This window comes from Siniperca chuatsi, linkage group LG15, assembly GCF_020085105.1.
Source record: "Siniperca chuatsi isolate FFG_IHB_CAS linkage group LG15, ASM2008510v1, whole genome shotgun sequence".
NCBI classification, from domain to species: Eukaryota; Metazoa; Chordata; class Actinopteri; order Centrarchiformes; family Sinipercidae; genus Siniperca; species Siniperca chuatsi.
Genome location: NC_058056.1, coordinates 21,351,737 through 21,370,909, shown reverse-complemented (window position 1 = coordinate 21,370,909; position 19,173 = coordinate 21,351,737). Strand labels below are relative to the sequence as shown.

Genomic DNA, 19,173 nt, shown 5'->3' with positions numbered 1-19,173 from the left:
AGTGGGCAGAAAGGGGAGTTCTGTTAGAGGCCTAAAATAGCTTGTCAGACAGCAAGATGTATGTTTCTAAAGTTTTCTGCTTGGGCAAGTCCTCTATTGTGCTTCAGGGACAGCTTATCATGATAATATAAAGGGGACATATCTTTAAAAGCATTAACAGGTGAGGAGGCCTCTGCATTGAAAAGAACCAGTTCTCCAACAAAAACTGCAGCTTACAGTCCAAGTAGAGACTTATGCAACCGACAAGGCAATTTATTTTAACCCACTTAGGAAAGAAAGAGATCAGTGTAGTGGCTGCAAAGTTCATTAGCCAGTGACACTATTTCTTGGACGTCTTGAGGGTGCTCTCGGTGTGTCGGAGGCGTGTGGGGTTTTGAGGTAAACAGTCGGTACTCTAACTTCGAGGAGGTCACCTCTTTAACAGCCATGAATCACCCAAAAATCAACAAGCCAAGTCGTTTCCACTAGAGCCTTTTTCCATCAAACTACCGAGGGTCATATAAAGTATGTGGCACTGTCACTGTAAGGGAGTGCGGGCTAAGAGATAGGTCATAAAAATATCTCGCCACAGTATATGAACCTTAATGCCTTAACCTACTTCAGGAAATGGCTGCGCAATAATTCACCACAGTTTTTGTTTTGTTTTTCTTGCTGAGGGTGTTTTATGAGTGAAATGGTTATCAGGATTTCTCCTCTTTATAATCTCTTTTCATGATTCATGCAATTAGGGTGCAACAAGTTCATGAATTAGACCTACAATTGGTGTTGACATATTACAGGATACAGGATGAACACACTTGTCACAGGACAAAAAGTAACAGAACCTCACATATAGTGGAAGGAAGATGTACCGTATGACTGTAGACTAAACATAAACACACCAGGAGTTTACATTCAGAGCTGTGGGGCTGTAGCAGCACTGGCATGACTGGTAGCAGCAGCATTACCACAACCACAGATGTGCAAAATACAACAACTTCACTGTAAGCTGATTCTTAGTCAAAGATGCATCTGTTCCTGATCTGTGAAAATGCTCTGAAAATCTGAAAATTACAAGTCATAATATTATTTCATTACTTTTTATGTGGCTTTTAGTCTTTGTTCTTTATATCCCTGCTCTATATATGATTGTACACTCCATACAGACACTGTATGGAGTGTTTAAGAGCTTCTGCTTTGCCATTCTTTACTGCAGAGGTCCCAGAAACAGCAGGAAGGCAGGAAGCTCCACCCCCCCCAATCCTCCTTCAACCTGGCTTAGACTGCAGCCAGCCCGAGCTAAGGCCACAGTCTGATCCCCTCCTCCTTTTTTACTGTTATCATGCATGCACGTCCACACAACCAGAGTGGTTTTTATACACACGATTCTTTACACATATTTTCTTTTACACGACTCTTTGACCTGGTGACACATGGAGAGGAAATAAATTAACATCACGAAAACTCAATCTCAACCAACTTCTCCTTCTTATTCCTTGCCTTCCCCCTCCCCTCTCGCCTTCTAACTTCTTCCAAAAACCCAGTACTCCCACTCCTTCCCTCCCCTCCCTATCCCTCGTCCTCCCCCTCCAATCCTCCCTACTCCCCTCCCCCCCTCCATCTTATGGGCCCTCTCACTGACAGCTGGCTCTGATTATGGCTGTGAAAAATGGGGCAGTCACGCCAGCAATCCCCCCCCTCCAGCATTCCTACAGTATGACTCCGCACTTTCTCTCTATACTGGTGCTAGACCTGTCTCTGCCTCCCTCCCTCTGCATCCCTCTGCTTCTGTCTTTCTTCAGCTGTCTTTATTTCTTTGTCTCTTGTTGTTTTTCCATTTAAATACTGTTAGCAGAAGTCTATGCAAGTAGGTGTTTGTTTGAGGGGATTTGTGTCCTGCAGTAATGGATGTTTTAAAAAAGGAGCTGGACTGAGGGTGAAAGAGGAGAAAAAATTGAATGGGAGACTATGCTTAAGGTAGTCATACGACAAAGACAGATGGAAGACATATTGAAGCAGCAGTCGACAGCTTCTTCACATACGGAGCACAACTCAAAAACACAGCAAGCCCGCACAAGAGTAAATACACTCCATCACTGCCTCGTGCTATGACGTTCATGGTACATTACATGATTACAGCATGTCCGAGAGCACATTGTTTTGGCAGATTTTTCCATATGTATTATTTATTTGTCTAAACTGAAAAAGACAAAAACCACTCTGTTGGCATAAGCATAAACAGTGAATGCTGGTTGGGTTTCGTTACATGATTTGGCTCCGTTGAAGCAATTCAGACCATTAAAAGCTGCAGTTTTAGCACATCTATCCACATCTGTGCTAGTTTGCCAAACGTTTCACCTTGGTTGCGTCCACTCTCTCCTGCTTGACATACTGGAAAATAGGAAATTTGCCTAGACTTCATAACAGAATCTTGACACCATAAAACTTAAAGTAGTTGGCTGGGAATTTATTTTCTTCATCAAGAAAAATGATCAGGGGATTAATAGATAGGATTTCATAATCTGAACAATAAACCCTAAATGTTACAGCTGAATAATAGAGTATACTATAATATTTAATGAAACATTTTACTATATCTGCACAGTCCGGAATTTACTGTGAAGATCCACAATACCATGACAGATTTATCTGTGGTTGAGCAAGCTACTTCATCACTAAAAATGTAATGTCTTTTAGCGAGGTGTTTGTTTGCTAAGATATATGTGATAAAATATATATATATGTGGCATGAAGGCAGATAATAAATTCAGGTCAGTCCTTTGTTGAAAGGTTTACTGTACTATGACTATAAGATCAGATATGATCTGAAACTCTGCCTACAAACTGTTCAACTATGCCATTCCTAATTTTAGCCACATATTAGATTTAAGTTAGGTGTTCCTTAAAGCTAATAGTCAAAAATCCAGTGCAGATGTTTCCAAAAAGATCCAATGAATTTTAAAGTCTTTTAGCTAGCAGTACTTTTCCTATACCCTGAACTGTGTCTCCTGCATTTGAAATATCTTGATAATCCCTGTTTTGCCGTCTTAAAAAGGAGATGGTTTATTTTTATTGTAAGGAGACTACAGCCATGCTAAATGCTAATGTTCACATGCAAACATGCTCACAATGGCAATGCTAACATGCTGATGTTTAACAAGTGGAATGTCCACCATCAGAGACCTTCACCATAGCATGCTAACATGCTAAGCTAAGATGACATGACATTTGCAAATTAGCACTAAACACAAAGTAGCTGAGGTAAATGGGAATGTCAGTTTTGCAAATTAAGCAAAGTATTGGACAAATTAATATTTTTAACTGATGATAGTGCTAGATGAAAAGTCAAGGAATCACCAAAGTCATTAGGATTCATCCTGAGGGCGACATGACTGTTTGGACCAAATTTCATGACAATCTATCCAATAGTTGTCAAGACATTACACTCAGAATCACAAATGTCAAGTGTGAGTCCTTTGTTGAAAGTTGTAATGTGCTGTAATTGAAGATCAAATATGAACTCTATCTTCAAACTATTCAAATTCCTAATTTTAGCCAGATTAAATTAAAGACAGTTAAATATTAGATTTAACATAGGTGTTGTTCTCTGCTAATATGTAGAATGCCTACTAAGTGCAGATAATGTTTCCAAAAAGACAGAATTAATTTAATGTCCTTGAGTATCAGTAATTTTCCTATACCCTCCACTGTATCTCCTACATCTGAAATACCTTGATAATCCCTGTTTGACTGTCTAATAGGGAGAGGAAGGGTTGTTACAGCATGAAGTGAGTGCTCCATAGGCCAGCAGATGCCTTGTGTCAGGTTGCATAAACAAGACAGAACACTTTCATCCATCATGCTGCTGAACTGGGAGATTTAGGCCCTCTTATCCGGCTCAAGGCATCTTGTTGAAGCAAAGACATTTTCAGGGCGCCAACGTTGATATTACCTCAGTGGAGATAAATCATGACTGAATACAGAGCTCTACAAATACCCACTCTATGCCTCTCTCTCTCTCTCTCTCTGACTTCAGAAACATTGTTATTTCACAACTTTTCATCCTCTAATCGTGTTAAAGCATTCAACCCTTATTTATTCAGAAGATTCTTGTGATAGCAGAAGGCAGTTTTAATCTCAGATGACAGCAATGTGATGGAAGCTGTTTATTCAGAGGCTTGTCACCAGGACAGACTCATATCCTGTGTGGGGACTGTTAGACAAAAATACAACAGCCTCCGGCTCCAGTCGATTAAGACACATCAGACAAGACGTAATCATAAAATGACAAGCTGTTGAACTTTACTCAGGGGTGTGATATTAGCCTAATGTCACAGTTTCTAATGTAAGCACCAAAGGAGTAAACTGTGGGTCAATATTGATGTCATCATTCATTCATATGAGAGTTTGTTGAGGAAAGCATGTTTATTGAGATGGTATTGGTATTTTAATTGTGCACCCATCTCATATGGTGAGTCATGCAGCGAGAAAGTTTCCCACACCGGAAGCTCCAGTACTGTACTCCACCAAGGTCCCACCTACACATCAGCCCTTTGTCTCCATAGCTGCTGTTATCTTTGCTTCTCACATGTTAACTCTGTTCCAGTCTGTCTCTCCATTCAGAAAGTAGACTAAGTAGACAACATTAAAGCTTGATTGTTTGGACGTTTAGTGGATGATCAAAGCAGGTCAAGGTGAACTCCCAAGGTGCCTGGAAACAGCTGTGCAGACCAAGTCTGCGCAGCCCGAAAGTCAGATTTTATTGAAATAAGGTAAATGATTGAGGTCACCATATTAAACGTATTAATAGGTTTCCCCCGTAGGGATGGTGCTCATGTGGAACTCATTTTATCCTCCTCTTCATAATATATTTGATTTTATTGGACTGTGCCGACTGCGCTTTGAGTCTCACATAGAAATTGACCGCATCCGTCTGTAAGTGTACGTGTGAACATAAGCCAGTTTTTTTCTAGTTTGAAAAGCACTAGCTTGAAAAAAAAAAGCGTAATTAGCATCAAACGCTCATTTTGTGAGTCACTTATTACAAATCCATTTCAAACTGCAAACCCTGTAGTGAGTTTTATTACCCTTGGATCAAACTTGCACATCCTGTAGCTGGTGCAACACAGTTTTTAGTCAAACAGCAAAAAGCCAGTCATATGGTGCATGTGTATGTCTGGTAAAGTACTTAAAGCTCTTTATTATGATAAGGAAAGTGAAAAATGAAGACTGGAGTTTAATGGTGTACACACTTCCCAACGACAGCATTTGGACTGAACGTCCAAATGCTGTCGGCGTAAACACTGTTAACAGACAGTTGGAAGGTTTCAATAAGGAGAAAGGGGGATTGTTTGGGTGTATTTTGGCAGCATTTTTGGAGTACAGTGGTACTGGTAATGGTATGGGGCTGTTGGCTTGGGATTTTTGGTAAATGTGCCATTATTTACGAGTCGGGTGGGCTGAGGGGGACAATAAACTTTCATTTCTGGGAAAGCCATTCAATTTTACTAGACTTTGTAGAACCTATAAGAGTGCAAGGCAAGAAAAAAAAAGGCAAACCAGTAAGTATTTAACAAGCGCAAAAAGTGTTTCCATATTCAGCTGTCACACAACACAGCAATAATGTGAGTACTCTCCTGGGTTGACATAGTCACATGGGCTGCCATTTGGGCCTGATGTGACACTAATAGTGCTTACTGGAAACATACACAAGCAGTGCTGTGTATGTTCCTGAGGGCATGCTAATGACATTAAACCACTCACAAAAGCTAAAACCGAACTCAAAGCATAATTCATACCAGTTTTTTGATTCTTAAAGCTTCGTATCACAAAATGGGCACACTTGCTGACACACATGTTACTGATCAAATTACAATAAACATGTGCCTTGACAAGTCATTTAATCTCATATTCAGCCTTCAGATCTCATTGTTCTTAAATTAAGAGAAAAACTATGCCAATGGGGTGAAGTAATTCCACTTATTCTCCATTAATTTTGTTTTGCTTGAGGAATTCTTCTTGAAATTAGTGTCAATACCTTGAAATGAGACATAATCCGGCAGTAGCGTGAAGAAAATGACATTTGGTTTTCATAATTCTTGAAACAAGTAGCTTTTGTGTCAGAAACAAGTAGATCTAGCAATTTCAAAGGCTCACAAATGGACTAATTGACTTGTTAAGAAGGTAGTGTTTAGGTCTGGACCCATACATGCTTCCACATTTTGGCGGACAGGCAATTGGACCCCTGTGTGGTATATGGCTGTAGGACAATCCCCATTGTCCTGTTGGATACAAGTGGCTGGAGCCCAGGAACTGCTCTGGACTGGATATTGGGCCCTGGCAGCAGAAAATTATAGCTTTGGCCAGGAAAGTCAACCAAATGGGCTGATTCTTCTCATTCAACCCAAAGGACTCCACACAGCTGCACTTTCTTTCACTGCCAGGGAAGAAGACAGTCTGAAAGAGGGAGAGGAGAAAGAGAGGCGGAGTGGGAACAGTTGGGGGCATTTGGACTGGACCAGCCTCAAAGACCCAGAGGGTTGTTTTGTTTACAAAAACAGAAGAAAGAGAAGCAGCTTAGACTCATCTTGGACATCAAACTCTATTTTGGGCTGTGCTGTGTTTGGACTGTGGGCAATCACACAAAATCCCTCAGAGTTGTTTTCTTTGAGTGATTGGGGGCGCTTTTGCAAAATTACAATCAAAGAGGTAAGATGGTGATGTATTCTGGCGCCTTTGAGAATATAAAATGCTGTTTAAACCTTTGTCTATATCCTGTGAGAAAATCTTTCTGCCATAGGCTCCTTGATTTGTTTCCACATAGCTTGAGTTTTGCTCATTTCTTCATCCTTTTCCATTAAAGTGAGGATGGATATACTTCACAAACTCATGTGACTCTCTGGGAATCACAGCGGGTCACAGAGAAGAAAAGAGCAGACGTTACACAAGCTTTTCATCTTAAGAGGACCGGCAAAGGTGCAGTTTAAAGATGAAGAACCTTCTGCTGAAGGTGAAACACCTGTAGCTCTCAAGATATCAAACTATTTAACAGCACAGAGTTCTCCACTTCACCCACCTACAGCTTTTTAAACTACACTACCCACTTTCTCCTAATAAACCATAAGCTACGGTGGCCCTGAGAGCTCAGCACACTGCAAGTTAAGAAAACACGTACAAACACACAGTACTACACAGCATCGCCCTGTGCAAAGCGCATATAGCATAAGAAAATGTGCTGCAAATACAGAAAACACAACCAAATACAGAAATGCAACTAAATACAGAAATGCACTACAAACACAGAAACACAACCAAATACAGACAAGCTGTGTTTTCTGTATTTGCAGTGCATTTCTTTATGTTGTTGTCAAATTGGTGTATGTGTTTCTCAACTTGCCTGTGTTTTATGTCTTTGCAGCATTTTTTCTAAATGCTGAGCTATTTCTTTGTGTTTTTTCTATTTGTTTTTTCTTAAGTTGCAGTTGAGCTCTCAGGGCCCCCATAATAAGCACTAACCAGAAGTTTACTACCTACATAGAGAGTAGTAATGGGAAAAAAATCACAAACCATGAAACAAAAAAGACAAGTCCTGCAGTGGTGTATTCATCAAGCAGTCTGCAGATAACTATAATTTGTAGCATTCTACTGGCAATAAAGACAGACACTAACAAAGGTTTAAATTAGAGCTGCAGTAACAATAAAAGCACAGTTTTTCACAATAAATCATCACACGCCTACAACAAGAAGGAATTTAACATCACCATATGCCCTGGGTCGACTGAGGACGGCACACAAACAACTGATCCTATTTTCACAACTCAACATAATTTAATCAAAACCACACTCCCATCAATTCACACATCATCAAAAGCTAATTTCCAAAGTCTCATTTACGATAGGCGAGCTGTTGTCGAACACAAAATGCAACCATGTCAGAAGTGCGTCCTCGTCAACAGCATCTGGAGGAATATCAATAACTAGCGAGAAGACACATCCAAACTCAATAAATCTGCGGGGATAAAGTGTGAGAAAAGTGGGCAGGGTCACACGGGCGGTTGGTTTTGTGTATTGTCCAGAGCCGGACACATGGACTGTGTAATTCTAGTCCAGGAGTGACCACACAGGGCTGGTTGTGAGGTCTGGGAGTGCTGGAGATTGGAGACAGATGGGACAGGGGCAGGATTTTTTGGTGAGAGAATACTTTTCACTGTTCCTACGCTATACAAAGCCCATTGATTTTTTTCCTGTGTTGAGTGAGGAGCTGAGGAATATCTCATTTCAGCGTCCGCCGCATGGTCATGACACCTGGACCAGGGTCAGGTCTGTCCAGTCCCTAGTGGAGCCATGCTAAGCCGGGGGTAACTGGACACAACCAAGCACCAGATTCCTCTCTACATCCCTAAGCACTTCTTCCCTAAGTGTGTCTGCACATACATATCATCTGCCATCACTGCACTGCACACTGAGTGTGCTGCATTGTGTATCATATAGATGTGGTCATCGTCTCATTTCTATAGCTTGATGGCTTTGACCTATGCCTCTTCCTTTGCGACCCCTAATGTACGAGTGGAAAACCAAACTCTTCCTTCCCATGAGCCCTCTGGACAGACAGAAAGATTGTTCCTCAGGAAACACGGGTCAGGAAGTCAGAGAAGGAAGCTGGCCTTTCGTTCTAAATACAACCCTCCTCTAGCGGCCGGCGTGTCAGGAGAGAATTGGACAGTAAATCTCCTTTAAACGCTGACCCCTCACTCTCTTGTTTTGTTGCTATTTTTGCGACCTCGCATTTAACCAAAACATCATTATTATTATTCTATTTCGCTGCAAATTGGCACTGATGGGGCCAAAGACTTCATTTCCAAGATGGTGTTTGTTTTGAACTTTGGTCGTGATTGTAATGATGTGACGTGTCAAAGCTATCCAAATGAGCCATGCCTCGCATTGATGCCGCATCCCACCCAGTGTGAGAAGAAGGGCAGGGGAAGCGAGTGGATGGGCATGCTGGAGCGATTCATGGGAACAACATCAGCAAGAGCAGCTGGCGGTTTACCACTAACAATGCTGTGGCTACTCTTATGGACAATTAATCGCTGCTAGTTCTTATTTTCCTCCCTCCCTCTTTCTCTCTCCCTCACTCTCTTCCTCTGAGGCTAGTTTCACCCTGCAAAATGACCACAGTCCTCCCGTATGAATTTGGCAAACATACCATGAGACATGAAAGGAGGCAATCATGGTGTCCTGGCTGTCAAAGCTTATACAGACAAGAACTGGATCACGCAAATTGGGATGTGGGGAAGAGAATGTATACAGAAATTCAACCCAGGCGGTGTCACAGTGAACTTGGGCAGACACATGACAACATATTCAAGAAATCTGTTTAGCTCGAACTTGGCTATCCTTGACCGCTGATTTCTCAACAACCAGCAGGCTGATTAGCTGTCCTGTCAGTGTTTCGAAAGATGTGCTCACATGCTGGGAAAAAATGGGAAGTTATATGAGTGTTAAGTAATATATGGCTTTTAATAGGAGTTGAAAACAATCATGCTTCCAGTGGTGAAATGTAAATGTACTTGTACATTTACTCAAGTACTGTACTTTATATTTTCATTTTATGCTACTTTGTACTTAGTACTGTACTTTTTATTTCACTACATTTATTACTTTATTTATTATATACTTTGTATATCAAGATTTTACATAGAAATATCAACTTAATTTCAACTTAAACATAAAATATGGTTCATGGTTAGAGGGGAAACTACCAGTACTTAAAAGTAATTAAAATGACCTCCACCTTGACCAACAGCAAAATGCTTCTTGCACATTAAAGTGTCCATAATAATGATTAAATGATAAAAATATATGATAATATAACACTCAATAGGGTCCTTTTTCTGTATATCGAGTACTTTTACTGCATATATCCTAAGTACATTTTGCTTCCACCACTGCATACTTACTTGTAATTGATACAAATAATTATGTAATATTTTCACCACAGTCTATACAAGATGCAAAATACATTTCTAGTGAAGAGGTTTTGTTCCACTTACAGTTGCATATAATACGGAATTGAAAATGCAAGTGTGTGGGGTATTGTTTCTTCCAAAACAGATACTTCAGCTGGAAAATTCACTTTATATGAAATCATAAATGCCAGCATGTTGCTGTCATTGGTATTTATCAACAACCTAGTCAATCCCCAGAATATACATGATGTACCATGAGGCAGTAAAAATACTACTTATTTCTCCTTTAAGATGTTGTTTAATGAGCCCGTGGCTGTGGGATGTGGTGCAGCACAGCTTGAGATTACCGCACAACTAGTGTGAGCATTTGTGTTTTGTAGCTGATAAGTCTCTTTGCTTCATATAAGGCTAGTAAGTTAGTGTGTCAGTGGAAAGGCTGATTACACAATACACAAGCACAATTCACCTCAAAGCCACACAAGGAAAGAACTGTGTTTGACTGTGCTGCCCTACTTGTCTAGAAATTCTCACTCATGCTGTAACCATTCTGACAATCTAAATGTATGCTTTAGGCAAATATGGAGACACTTTAAATACTGCACAACGAGAGGGGAGTAAATAGGAAATGCTGCAAAGAGAGGACAGAGTAGAGGAAGAACTACGCCCTCTGTTGACTGTGAGGAGGTACTACAGTAAACTGTTGCTATTACAGACAGTCACCACAGACTACTTGTTGTGTTTCTCCATGACTTCTTTCATCTCCTGTTCAGTTAGATAAAAATTTAACATCCAGTCATCCCACTTAAACTTTATCAGTGACCTCAAGCCTCATCCCCATCCTCCCTTCTGAGGAGGGGTCATTAGTCGACAGCGCAGGAGGCAGAAATCAAACCATCCAGCAGCAGCTGAAGAGTGACTAACTGCAGCTCCAACAAAGACTGATAGTGCCTACAAGCCAAAGGAGAACAGCCTTGACCTCGAATAGCAACAATCCTCAGAAATCAACTCGACTCTGTCAACAGTGAGTGGAAAGTCCTGTCTGAGGAGCTGAGATCTAGTTTGCTCACTTTGGAAGTCAATGGAATGATTGGACAGGAAAACCTCAAATATTTCCATCCTTCACTTTTACAAGCTATGATGGAATATACGTGTATATATATATATACACTGTATATATATTTAGAGTCAAAACTATAAGTCCATTTATTGATTAGTCAATCAACAGAAAAATAATTTCAGTCATTTTTCAAGCAAAAATGCCAAACATTCTCTAGTTTTAGCTTTTCATTTGTAAGAATCGGGTGCTTTTCTTTGATGCGCTATGTCATAATTCGTTGAATATATTTGGATTTTGGACTGTTAGTTGAATAAAACAAGACATTTATAGACATCATCTTGGGCTTTCAGGAGGGCATTCTTAAAAATAAGTCGAAAGAAACAAAACAAAAGAATACAATCTTTAGTTGCAGCCCTTATTTTCTTTCAGTAACTTTCAGTATTACTGTCAAATGTCACCTTTGAGTGAATACTGCAAATCTTGTATTCTTATGCTGAGTCCAGCCTACACCCTACAATGCCACCAAATCCTATTTAGGGGACTACATTTGTACTGACATGTTTTAAAAGGAAAAACATAAATATAACCTAAATATGACATATGTAATAAGTATGTTGTTGCTTGTGTGTGAAGTAAAGAGAAAGAAAACTTGCTCAAACTTCATTTTACACACAAATGCATTTTGTCACTATAGCTCTAGAAGGATTTGCACTGAAGTCAGTAAACCCCAGATGTATAAATGCATGTTAAAAAGTAAAAATACAATATCAAGTGGGCACGATACATCTGAGAGTATTAAAGTAAACAACTGCAGTGTATGAGGCTTCTTGTGGCCAAGCTCCAGCAAAATGTCCATCAGTCAGTGGCTTGTTGTTGTGTTTTGAGCCCTGCTGACCTTATAGAGTTCAAATCTGTACGAGAATCTATTTGGTCCAACATCACAGCCCCGCTGCATTTACTGTACTGAAATAAACTCTCACTGTTTAAAGTGTGACATATTATGAGTCCTTTAGATCATTTCACACCAGCTAGAGGTTTTTTGTAATATCGCTGAAAAGAAAATTGCTGGGATTCCCCTTGTACTTCCCTGCTGTAGTTATTCCTCAGAGGAAGACAATCGATCTGATCTACTTAATCAATCAGTGACAGGGCCTTTGAACTGCAGACGTGATTTCCAGCAAGTCTGTCATCCCACCCTGTCGTCTGTGAAAACACTCCAGGGGGAGATTACTCCACACAGCCCCGGCTCGTAAAACTCTTTTTATGATAAAACACACACCCTTCGCTCTTCGCTGACTGGGTCCTGAATGTCTCAGTGGTTGCATGAAGTTACATCTACTTTTCTTAATGCATGAGGAGGAATGACATTGTATTTCCTAAAGGTCACCTCAGGAAAAAAAGGAGTAAGTCCTAGATCAGAAGTCATGCTGTATTTAAGCCCTGTATCTGGTCTTTTCTATCTCAACTAAAATTCAGTGCAAAAACAACTTCCCCTGCCTCCTCCACGGCTGCTAGCAGCGAGACAAAGCTCTTCACCCCCTGTGTGGCTTCTGTATAGGCAAAGAAGAGGAAAGGAAAAGGGAATGTGTTGCCTCTCTCTCCCCGCCCGTCTTCTCTCACCTCCCTGGGGCAGCGCTGTGTAGTAATAAACGTCCCCATAAATCACCCCCTCACGCCATCATCCCCTCCTCCAACTCCAAACTTTTTTTTTGTTAACAGTTCCTTTTCTTCTCCCCCAACCCTGCCTTTCTTTTCCCTCTTCTCTTTTCTGTTGCAACCCAACCCTGACATAGACTCTGCACATGGCCGATGGCTACTCTGTCATGGATTCAGAGGGTGGGAGGGAGGAAGACGATGGACCACAATAGATTTGTATAGGTTTCACTCTCTGCAGCCCAGCTCTTTCATATGTGGCTGCAAGCGTCAGTGACTGGCTGTGGTTGAATCTGGTGAGATCACTCTAAAACATATCACGTTATCTCCTACCTGATGGAATGACACGTACATCTGTGCACATATTCAGCTCAGGAGAGCAGCATTATACCTGCTGTTAAGGAAGAGGAGAGGAGCTTTAATAGAAAAAGTTTAGTTTTTTTTTAAAGAGAGTGAGAGAATGGTTGAATGGGGAAATAACTGTGGTCGGGAAAGAGTTAAAAGCCCTGGCTGCCTGAATTCACCGGAAAGTCCCACAAGTGAGTGACTTTACAGTCCAGCAATTAAGAGTAAATTAATTACAGAGTAGTGGATGGTAGCAGAAACCCTGAGGATAGTGCAGTGCCTCCCAGTAAACAACTCCAGACTGTTTAAGTACCAGACTTCATAGGAAAAAGAAGGAAATAAAGTTGTAGCCTAATTTTGCCAAAGAACTTTAAAATCAACTGATAGTACCTTAGTTTTATTTATTTAGATTTACTTGTACATTAAAGTTAAGGCTATTCCTCTAACAAAGTAATTAAACAAAACATGTACAGTATACTAAGTGTAATACAAGACGGTGTAATCCCTCATTCTCCATAAGTGTAATACCTCACTTTTTATGTATAATCCAGCGTCTATACTCTCCTAATAAACTAATTTATTATAGAGGTAAAGAGTTAGACTTAGAAATAAAAACCGTCTGTTTAGTATTCATACTGCGTGCAACAGTGTAGTAATCTCAAACAAACTGAGAAACCACTGCAAGTTTGTCCCCGCAGAAGAGGAAGAAAAAAAAAAAGTTAACAGAAAGTTAACGCCCAACGCTTGAAGCTCCTCCTGCACCAGATAAAGCAAATGTCGGGGCTGGTGCAGGGCAGAGGGGGAGTTCTGCAGGGTCAAAAATACATAGGAGCTGCAAATCAGAGCCTCAGCAGACCTGCGCAACTTTCTAACAAGCAGTTTGTTTGTTTTTGTTACTACTTTTAAGTTAATTCTGGTCGCTGCAAAGATGACCACAGCCGTGGTGTCGCCTTTCTTCGACTTCGAAGTAATGAACAAGGTAGCTTCAAAACTTTTTTCCTCTGTCGTCTTTTCTAGCAGTGTGAACTCTTGTTAGCCTGTTAGCAGCAGCGAGTTAGCCGCTGTGGAGGAATGATGAGCTGCATGCCCGCGGCCCTCTGCAGTGGCGCGCCTATGTGGAGGCTGTTTTGTTTTGCTGTTTTGATTTATTTTTTCTCTACTCTTTGATTCGACTGTTTGCTTATTTCCCCTGCTGTGTCGTCGTGCTAGGCGTTATTTACGTGAAACGAGTGTCTAAAAAGTGTGCCGAAGCCTGGCGGTAACTTTAACGATAACGGTTGTTGAAATGACACACGTTTTCATATTCAACATGTGCCACATCAGCTAGCGTAATATTTTAAGTTTTGCTTACCAGCTGCGGTGCAGTTCCGAGGGCAAACGGTCGTTAACGTAAGCTTCAGTTAACTCATGTCATCTTTCTTTAAATGAGGGCAGTTTTGCGCCACTTTTAATACTCCTTACAAAGCAGCCACATGCTCGCTAATCATTGACCAGATTTGTCTGGCTTTTACCTACTATTGCTCCTATAAAACTGTTTCTGTGAACAGTGTTTAACGTTAATATTTGTTGGGAAATTACTTGTTTTTAAAAACCGTAACGGCTCTCCGGTTAGTGAACGTGACTGCACTGTGTTCGTTTGCATACATTTTCATAGTTTTCAGTGTCAGATTTCTTTATAAAACAGCACTTTGTTATATTTTATTCACTGGCAGCTTTTATAGTCGTGTAAATCAGTGACTAACCAGTCATCTCCTCTAGTTTGGAAGTGCATTGAAAAGCAGTTTTCCCTTGTAATTCAGCAGGATGCTTTGCCACTTTCATTATCTTTCAAATGATGCAGCCTCTTTGTAGCCACTGGCCTCATGTGCTGCTGCTCCATTTACTAAACAGGCACACATTCCTAACCAGGGCAACTTGCCAAACCAGCTGCTGTTCTATAGGCCTGTATCCGCTTATGTTGTCAGAGCCAAAAAGAACATGCAAGAGGAGGCTGTGAGGGGGTTTTCTCCCAAGCCCACCAGCTCTCATTAAAATCAGGATCACATTGACTGTCAGTCTTGGTGAATATGTAGAATATTGTTTCTAATGAAATGTATTCTTTTGTGTCTCTGCAGAACAACAAACTGCTCAGCTACAACAACAACCTGGGTGCTCCTCATCCCATGTCTGTCCCTTGCACTGGCACCAATGTGCCCATCTCCAGCCCCGCCGGAGCCCTGCTGGACAGGAAGGCGGTGGGATCTCCCTCAGTGGGAGGTGTGTACCAGCGGCGGCACTCTGTCAGCAGCACAAAGTTCAGCCAGAACCAGTTTCTGAACAGCCTGAAGACAGCGGACCACTCCTCACTCATCTCAGGGGTTGGCAACGCCAGCAACAACAAGGAGAACCGCCTGCGAGACCGCTCCTTCTCTGAGACGGGTGAGAGGCTCCTTAACAAGTGCCTGGGCCCTGCCAGTCCCACCAGCGGTGGCAGCCAAGTGAACTCCAGCCGTTACAAGACAGAGCTTTGCAGGCCCTTTGAGGAAAATGGTTCCTGCAAGTATGGCGACAAATGCCAGTTTGCTCACGGAATCCATGAACTGCGCAGCCTGAGCCGCCATCCCAAATACAAAACTGAGCTGTGCCGCACCTTCCATACCATCGGATTCTGCCCATACGGGCCTCGCTGCCATTTCATCCACAATGCAGAGGAGCGCCGTGGACCTCCCCAACAGTGCTCCCCTCTTAACTCTTCTAACAAGATGGACAGGCCTCGACTGCAGCACAGCTACAGCTTCGCAGGCTTCTCCAGCTCAGCTGGGCTGAGAGACAGCCCCACCTCAGTCACCCCCCCACCCATGTTCTTCCCTGATGAGGTCCCCGACTGGCCCAGTAGTAACCCCTTCACCTACTCCAGCCAGGAGCTGGCCAACCTGTTTGGGCCCAGCCTCAGTGCCGGTCCTGTAGGCACCGAGCCCAACACCCCTGCACCTCCCTCTCCAACAAGCACGCCTTACTATTTCAGACCCATGTTGGAGTCCCCTCAGATGTTCGAGTCTCCATCTAGCCCTCCCGACTCTCTGTCAGACCAAGAGGGCTACCAGAGCAGCTCTGGAGGCAGCCTTAGTGGCTCTGAGTCCCCCACGCTGGATACCACCCGCCGCCTTCCCATCTTCAGCCGCCTCTCCATCTCTGATGATTAGACTGCACGCATCCACCAGTGACTTTAAGTTTGATGACACAAAGAGAACACGGCACTCCCCTCTACCTCTGTCCCTTTCCGAAGCTTCCCTGTCTTCCCTTACACAAGACACCGTGTTAACTCCTTGTTAGCATTGTAAGGACGTAGTCACTTACGGGAACTCTCTCCACTCAAATTATCATTTCACCCCTGTCAATCTGCACAGCAAGTTTTAAAACATACCCTGCTATGTGTCATAGTGCCAAAAAAGGAGATGAAATTGAACAATGAAAATCATGAACAAGAACAAGAATTGACTGTTTTGCCAGGTGCCACTTGTTTTAATTAATTTTTTTTGTTTGTTTTTTTTGTTCTTGAATGTGTAGCAGCACAAGTGGCCTTGGACAGGGGAGTGTATTGCACTAGCCCCGGGCCCCCCGCCCAACAAACCCCCCCTCCCCCAACAATACCACTTCCCCATAGCTAGCTAGAGGGTGTTTACTAGCGTATGTAACTGTAGATCTACCGCAGCCGTTTTTACAGACTGAGTTAAGACAAAAGGAAAAAAAATAAAGACCCTGAAAAGATATGAATAGTTTTTAAAAAGAAAAAAGTGCCTGGGGTGGTTTCTGCATGTGTTTAGGGTGAATGGACTACTGTTTATTTTTGGTTCTTTCTCATTTGCCCCCTCTCCACCCCTCTGTCACGGTTCTTCTCAAGCCCCTTCTTATGTAATTGTGGACTGGGTGAGTCTGCAGGAAGGACTTTGAACTGGAAGTTGGTTATGTGTGTGTCGTCGTCCCCTCACCCCCCCAGAGTTTTTCTCCTCCTGTTGCTGGTCACTGGCTCTTTTTTGGGAAGGAAGTCTTGATATCAAACTGATCATTAAACCTGTTAGACTTTGTCCCGCCTCTCAACCCTGCCTTCCCCCTTCATCCTCACCGGTCTGGGGAATTCCAGCATTCCCATGGTGCAGTTGTACATCCTGCGACTTGACAAGATCGGATCTCCAAGCTATTTTACTTTACTTCTCCTCCACTTTAGAACCTGCTCCGAGGAGCGCTCTGTACTCATTACATCCCTTTTGCTTTCTTTTATTTGATAATTATTTTTTATTAATGTTGTTATTATTACGGTTATTATTGTTTGAAAAACTTTCCAGACAGAAGGTTTGCTTGTCACTGCTTATTTAACTTATCAGAACATATTTATTGGTGATCATATGCATTTTTTTGTTAATTTTGTTTTGTATTTATCTGGATAATGAACAATAGAATATATTTTCTTTTATGTTAAATTATGATCTTCCATATTAATCTAAAGATTGTGAAGACGTTTTTGTCAGTTTTCCTTTTTTCACAGTTTAATATATTGTACTTCAATGACTTTTGTTCTGCAACTACACTTTGTCAAAATGAAACTTAATTTAAAGCAAAAAAAATGCAAAAAAAGATGTTTTGCGTTTTGATTATTTATTGTACTTTTTTTTTTTTTTTTTTTTCCTTACTCCCTCTTATTGGACTGCAATTCCATCTAAACTAGATTTGCTTATATTCATTCCTGATGTTTTCCCCTTCACATTTTACAATAATCTTACAGTAACAGTAGCTAACTGTTATTACATTGATTGAACTCTCTGGTTGATGGTGGAAGTAAAGGGGTGCTAAAAGGCCTCTTACATCACTGGTTTGAGTCCCCAAGTTAGAAGACTGGTTATGTTGAAATGTCTTCTGCAATGTTCTTACACCCAGTCTGTTATTAGAAGCAATAGCTGTGACCAAATGGGTTGAGGAAAGTTTTTGTTTTCTTATTAATGTTAATGGATGCTTAATGCACTTGCTTGGCCCCCTCTTGACCATTGGAAGTGCCTCGTTGAATACATTCCAGGTAGCTAAGGCTTTCTCTGCCTTTTATATTTGATAATGGAGGACAATTAATTTTTTAAAGTCACTTGTTCTGTGTTGCCTTTTGCGTGTTTTGGAAGAGGTGAACAGATTTTGACACAAAGAAAGTAAAACAGTTGAATGTATTTTTTCAGCCATGTTTTTTTTCACTACAGTAATTTCTGTGAGTTTATATGAAAACCTGTTTTTTTTTTTCTTCTCTTTTGTAAGTATTGATTGCAGTTAAGTCAATAAACCCCGTATTTTTTGAAAAGTTAAAACTGTGTAATGAGTTGTGTACAAGAGTTGTTATGGGAAATCGGGCAGATTTAGATGCTCCTACACCTTATGCAGTTAGAGGCACATGCATGATGCTACACAATCTGTTACATATTGGGTTTAAAATCATGTCCCTTTTGATCTGTGCCATGAAGATTGAATTTCAAATTCTTATTATACATATATTTTATCAGGATACTTAATATTCCAATTTCCAATTGCACTCATATGGCCTTTTATTGGGTGACATCAGAGGACACTGGCTATTTAACATTTGCATAATACAGGCCTTCAGGGAAATGTTTTGGAAGGCAGTTGTGTCAAAGCTTTATATCAGAGGTTTTTCAAACTGAAGCATGACCCATAAATCCACTTAGAAATCAGAAAAAGATGCTCATTTATAACTACAGAACTTCCCTGAGAATCATCACGTTTTTAAGTTTCCTTTGGTATCAAAGTAATCCAGGCATACTTGTCTGTATATCTATGGGAACACTGCAAATAGGAACTGCTAATAGCTAATTCAGCATACTTTTAATTATGCCAATTTGGCAAAATGTAAACAACTAGAGGCAAAAAAAACCCAAAAATGGCTCAAGTTGTAGCCCACAGTTAACCAAGTGACTCCATGGCAACATAATACTTCACTGTCAGATTTGGAAAACTCCTGCTTTATATAAAAGGACAAAATATGTTTACAAATGTTACATTTAAAGGTAAAATCATACAGGGATGAAATGGGAAATAGAAAGGGCTGTGCTTCTCTTTGCATAATGCAGAACTAAAGGGAGGTTTCACTGTGGTGGAAGTTGATTGGTGAACTGCACAGAGAGCAGTCAGGGGTATTGA

General features: G+C 41.2%; 1 protein-coding gene and 1 long non-coding RNA gene across 6 annotated transcripts in view; one reads left to right on the top strand and one right to left on the bottom strand.

Moving 5' to 3' along the window:
- LOC122862371 overlaps window positions 1-19,173 on the bottom strand; it is a 91,390-nt gene that overhangs the window by 43,452 nt on the left and 28,765 nt on the right. For 2 of the 5 annotated variants that reach the window (XR_006374683.1, XR_006374682.1), the window contains exon 1: window positions 14,354-15,110. The exons of 2 other annotated variants lie outside the window; for them this stretch is intronic. This is a non-coding gene — a long non-coding RNA (uncharacterized LOC122862371). Of the gene's footprint in view, window positions 1-12,990; window positions 13,052-14,353; window positions 15,111-19,173 lie in introns of those variants that run through there. One more of the 5 variants, XR_006374687.1, reaches the window with a different exon arrangement.
- Window positions 13,785-18,326, top strand: zfp36l1a (zinc finger protein 36, C3H type-like 1a). The gene is made up of 2 exons (XM_044167830.1): window positions 13,785-13,981; window positions 15,117-18,326. Exons 1-2 carry the CDS (start codon window positions 13,931-13,933, stop codon window positions 16,182-16,184), a joined length of 1,119 nt encoding a protein of 372 aa, XP_044023765.1. The 5' UTR covers window positions 13,785-13,930; the 3' UTR covers window positions 16,185-18,326.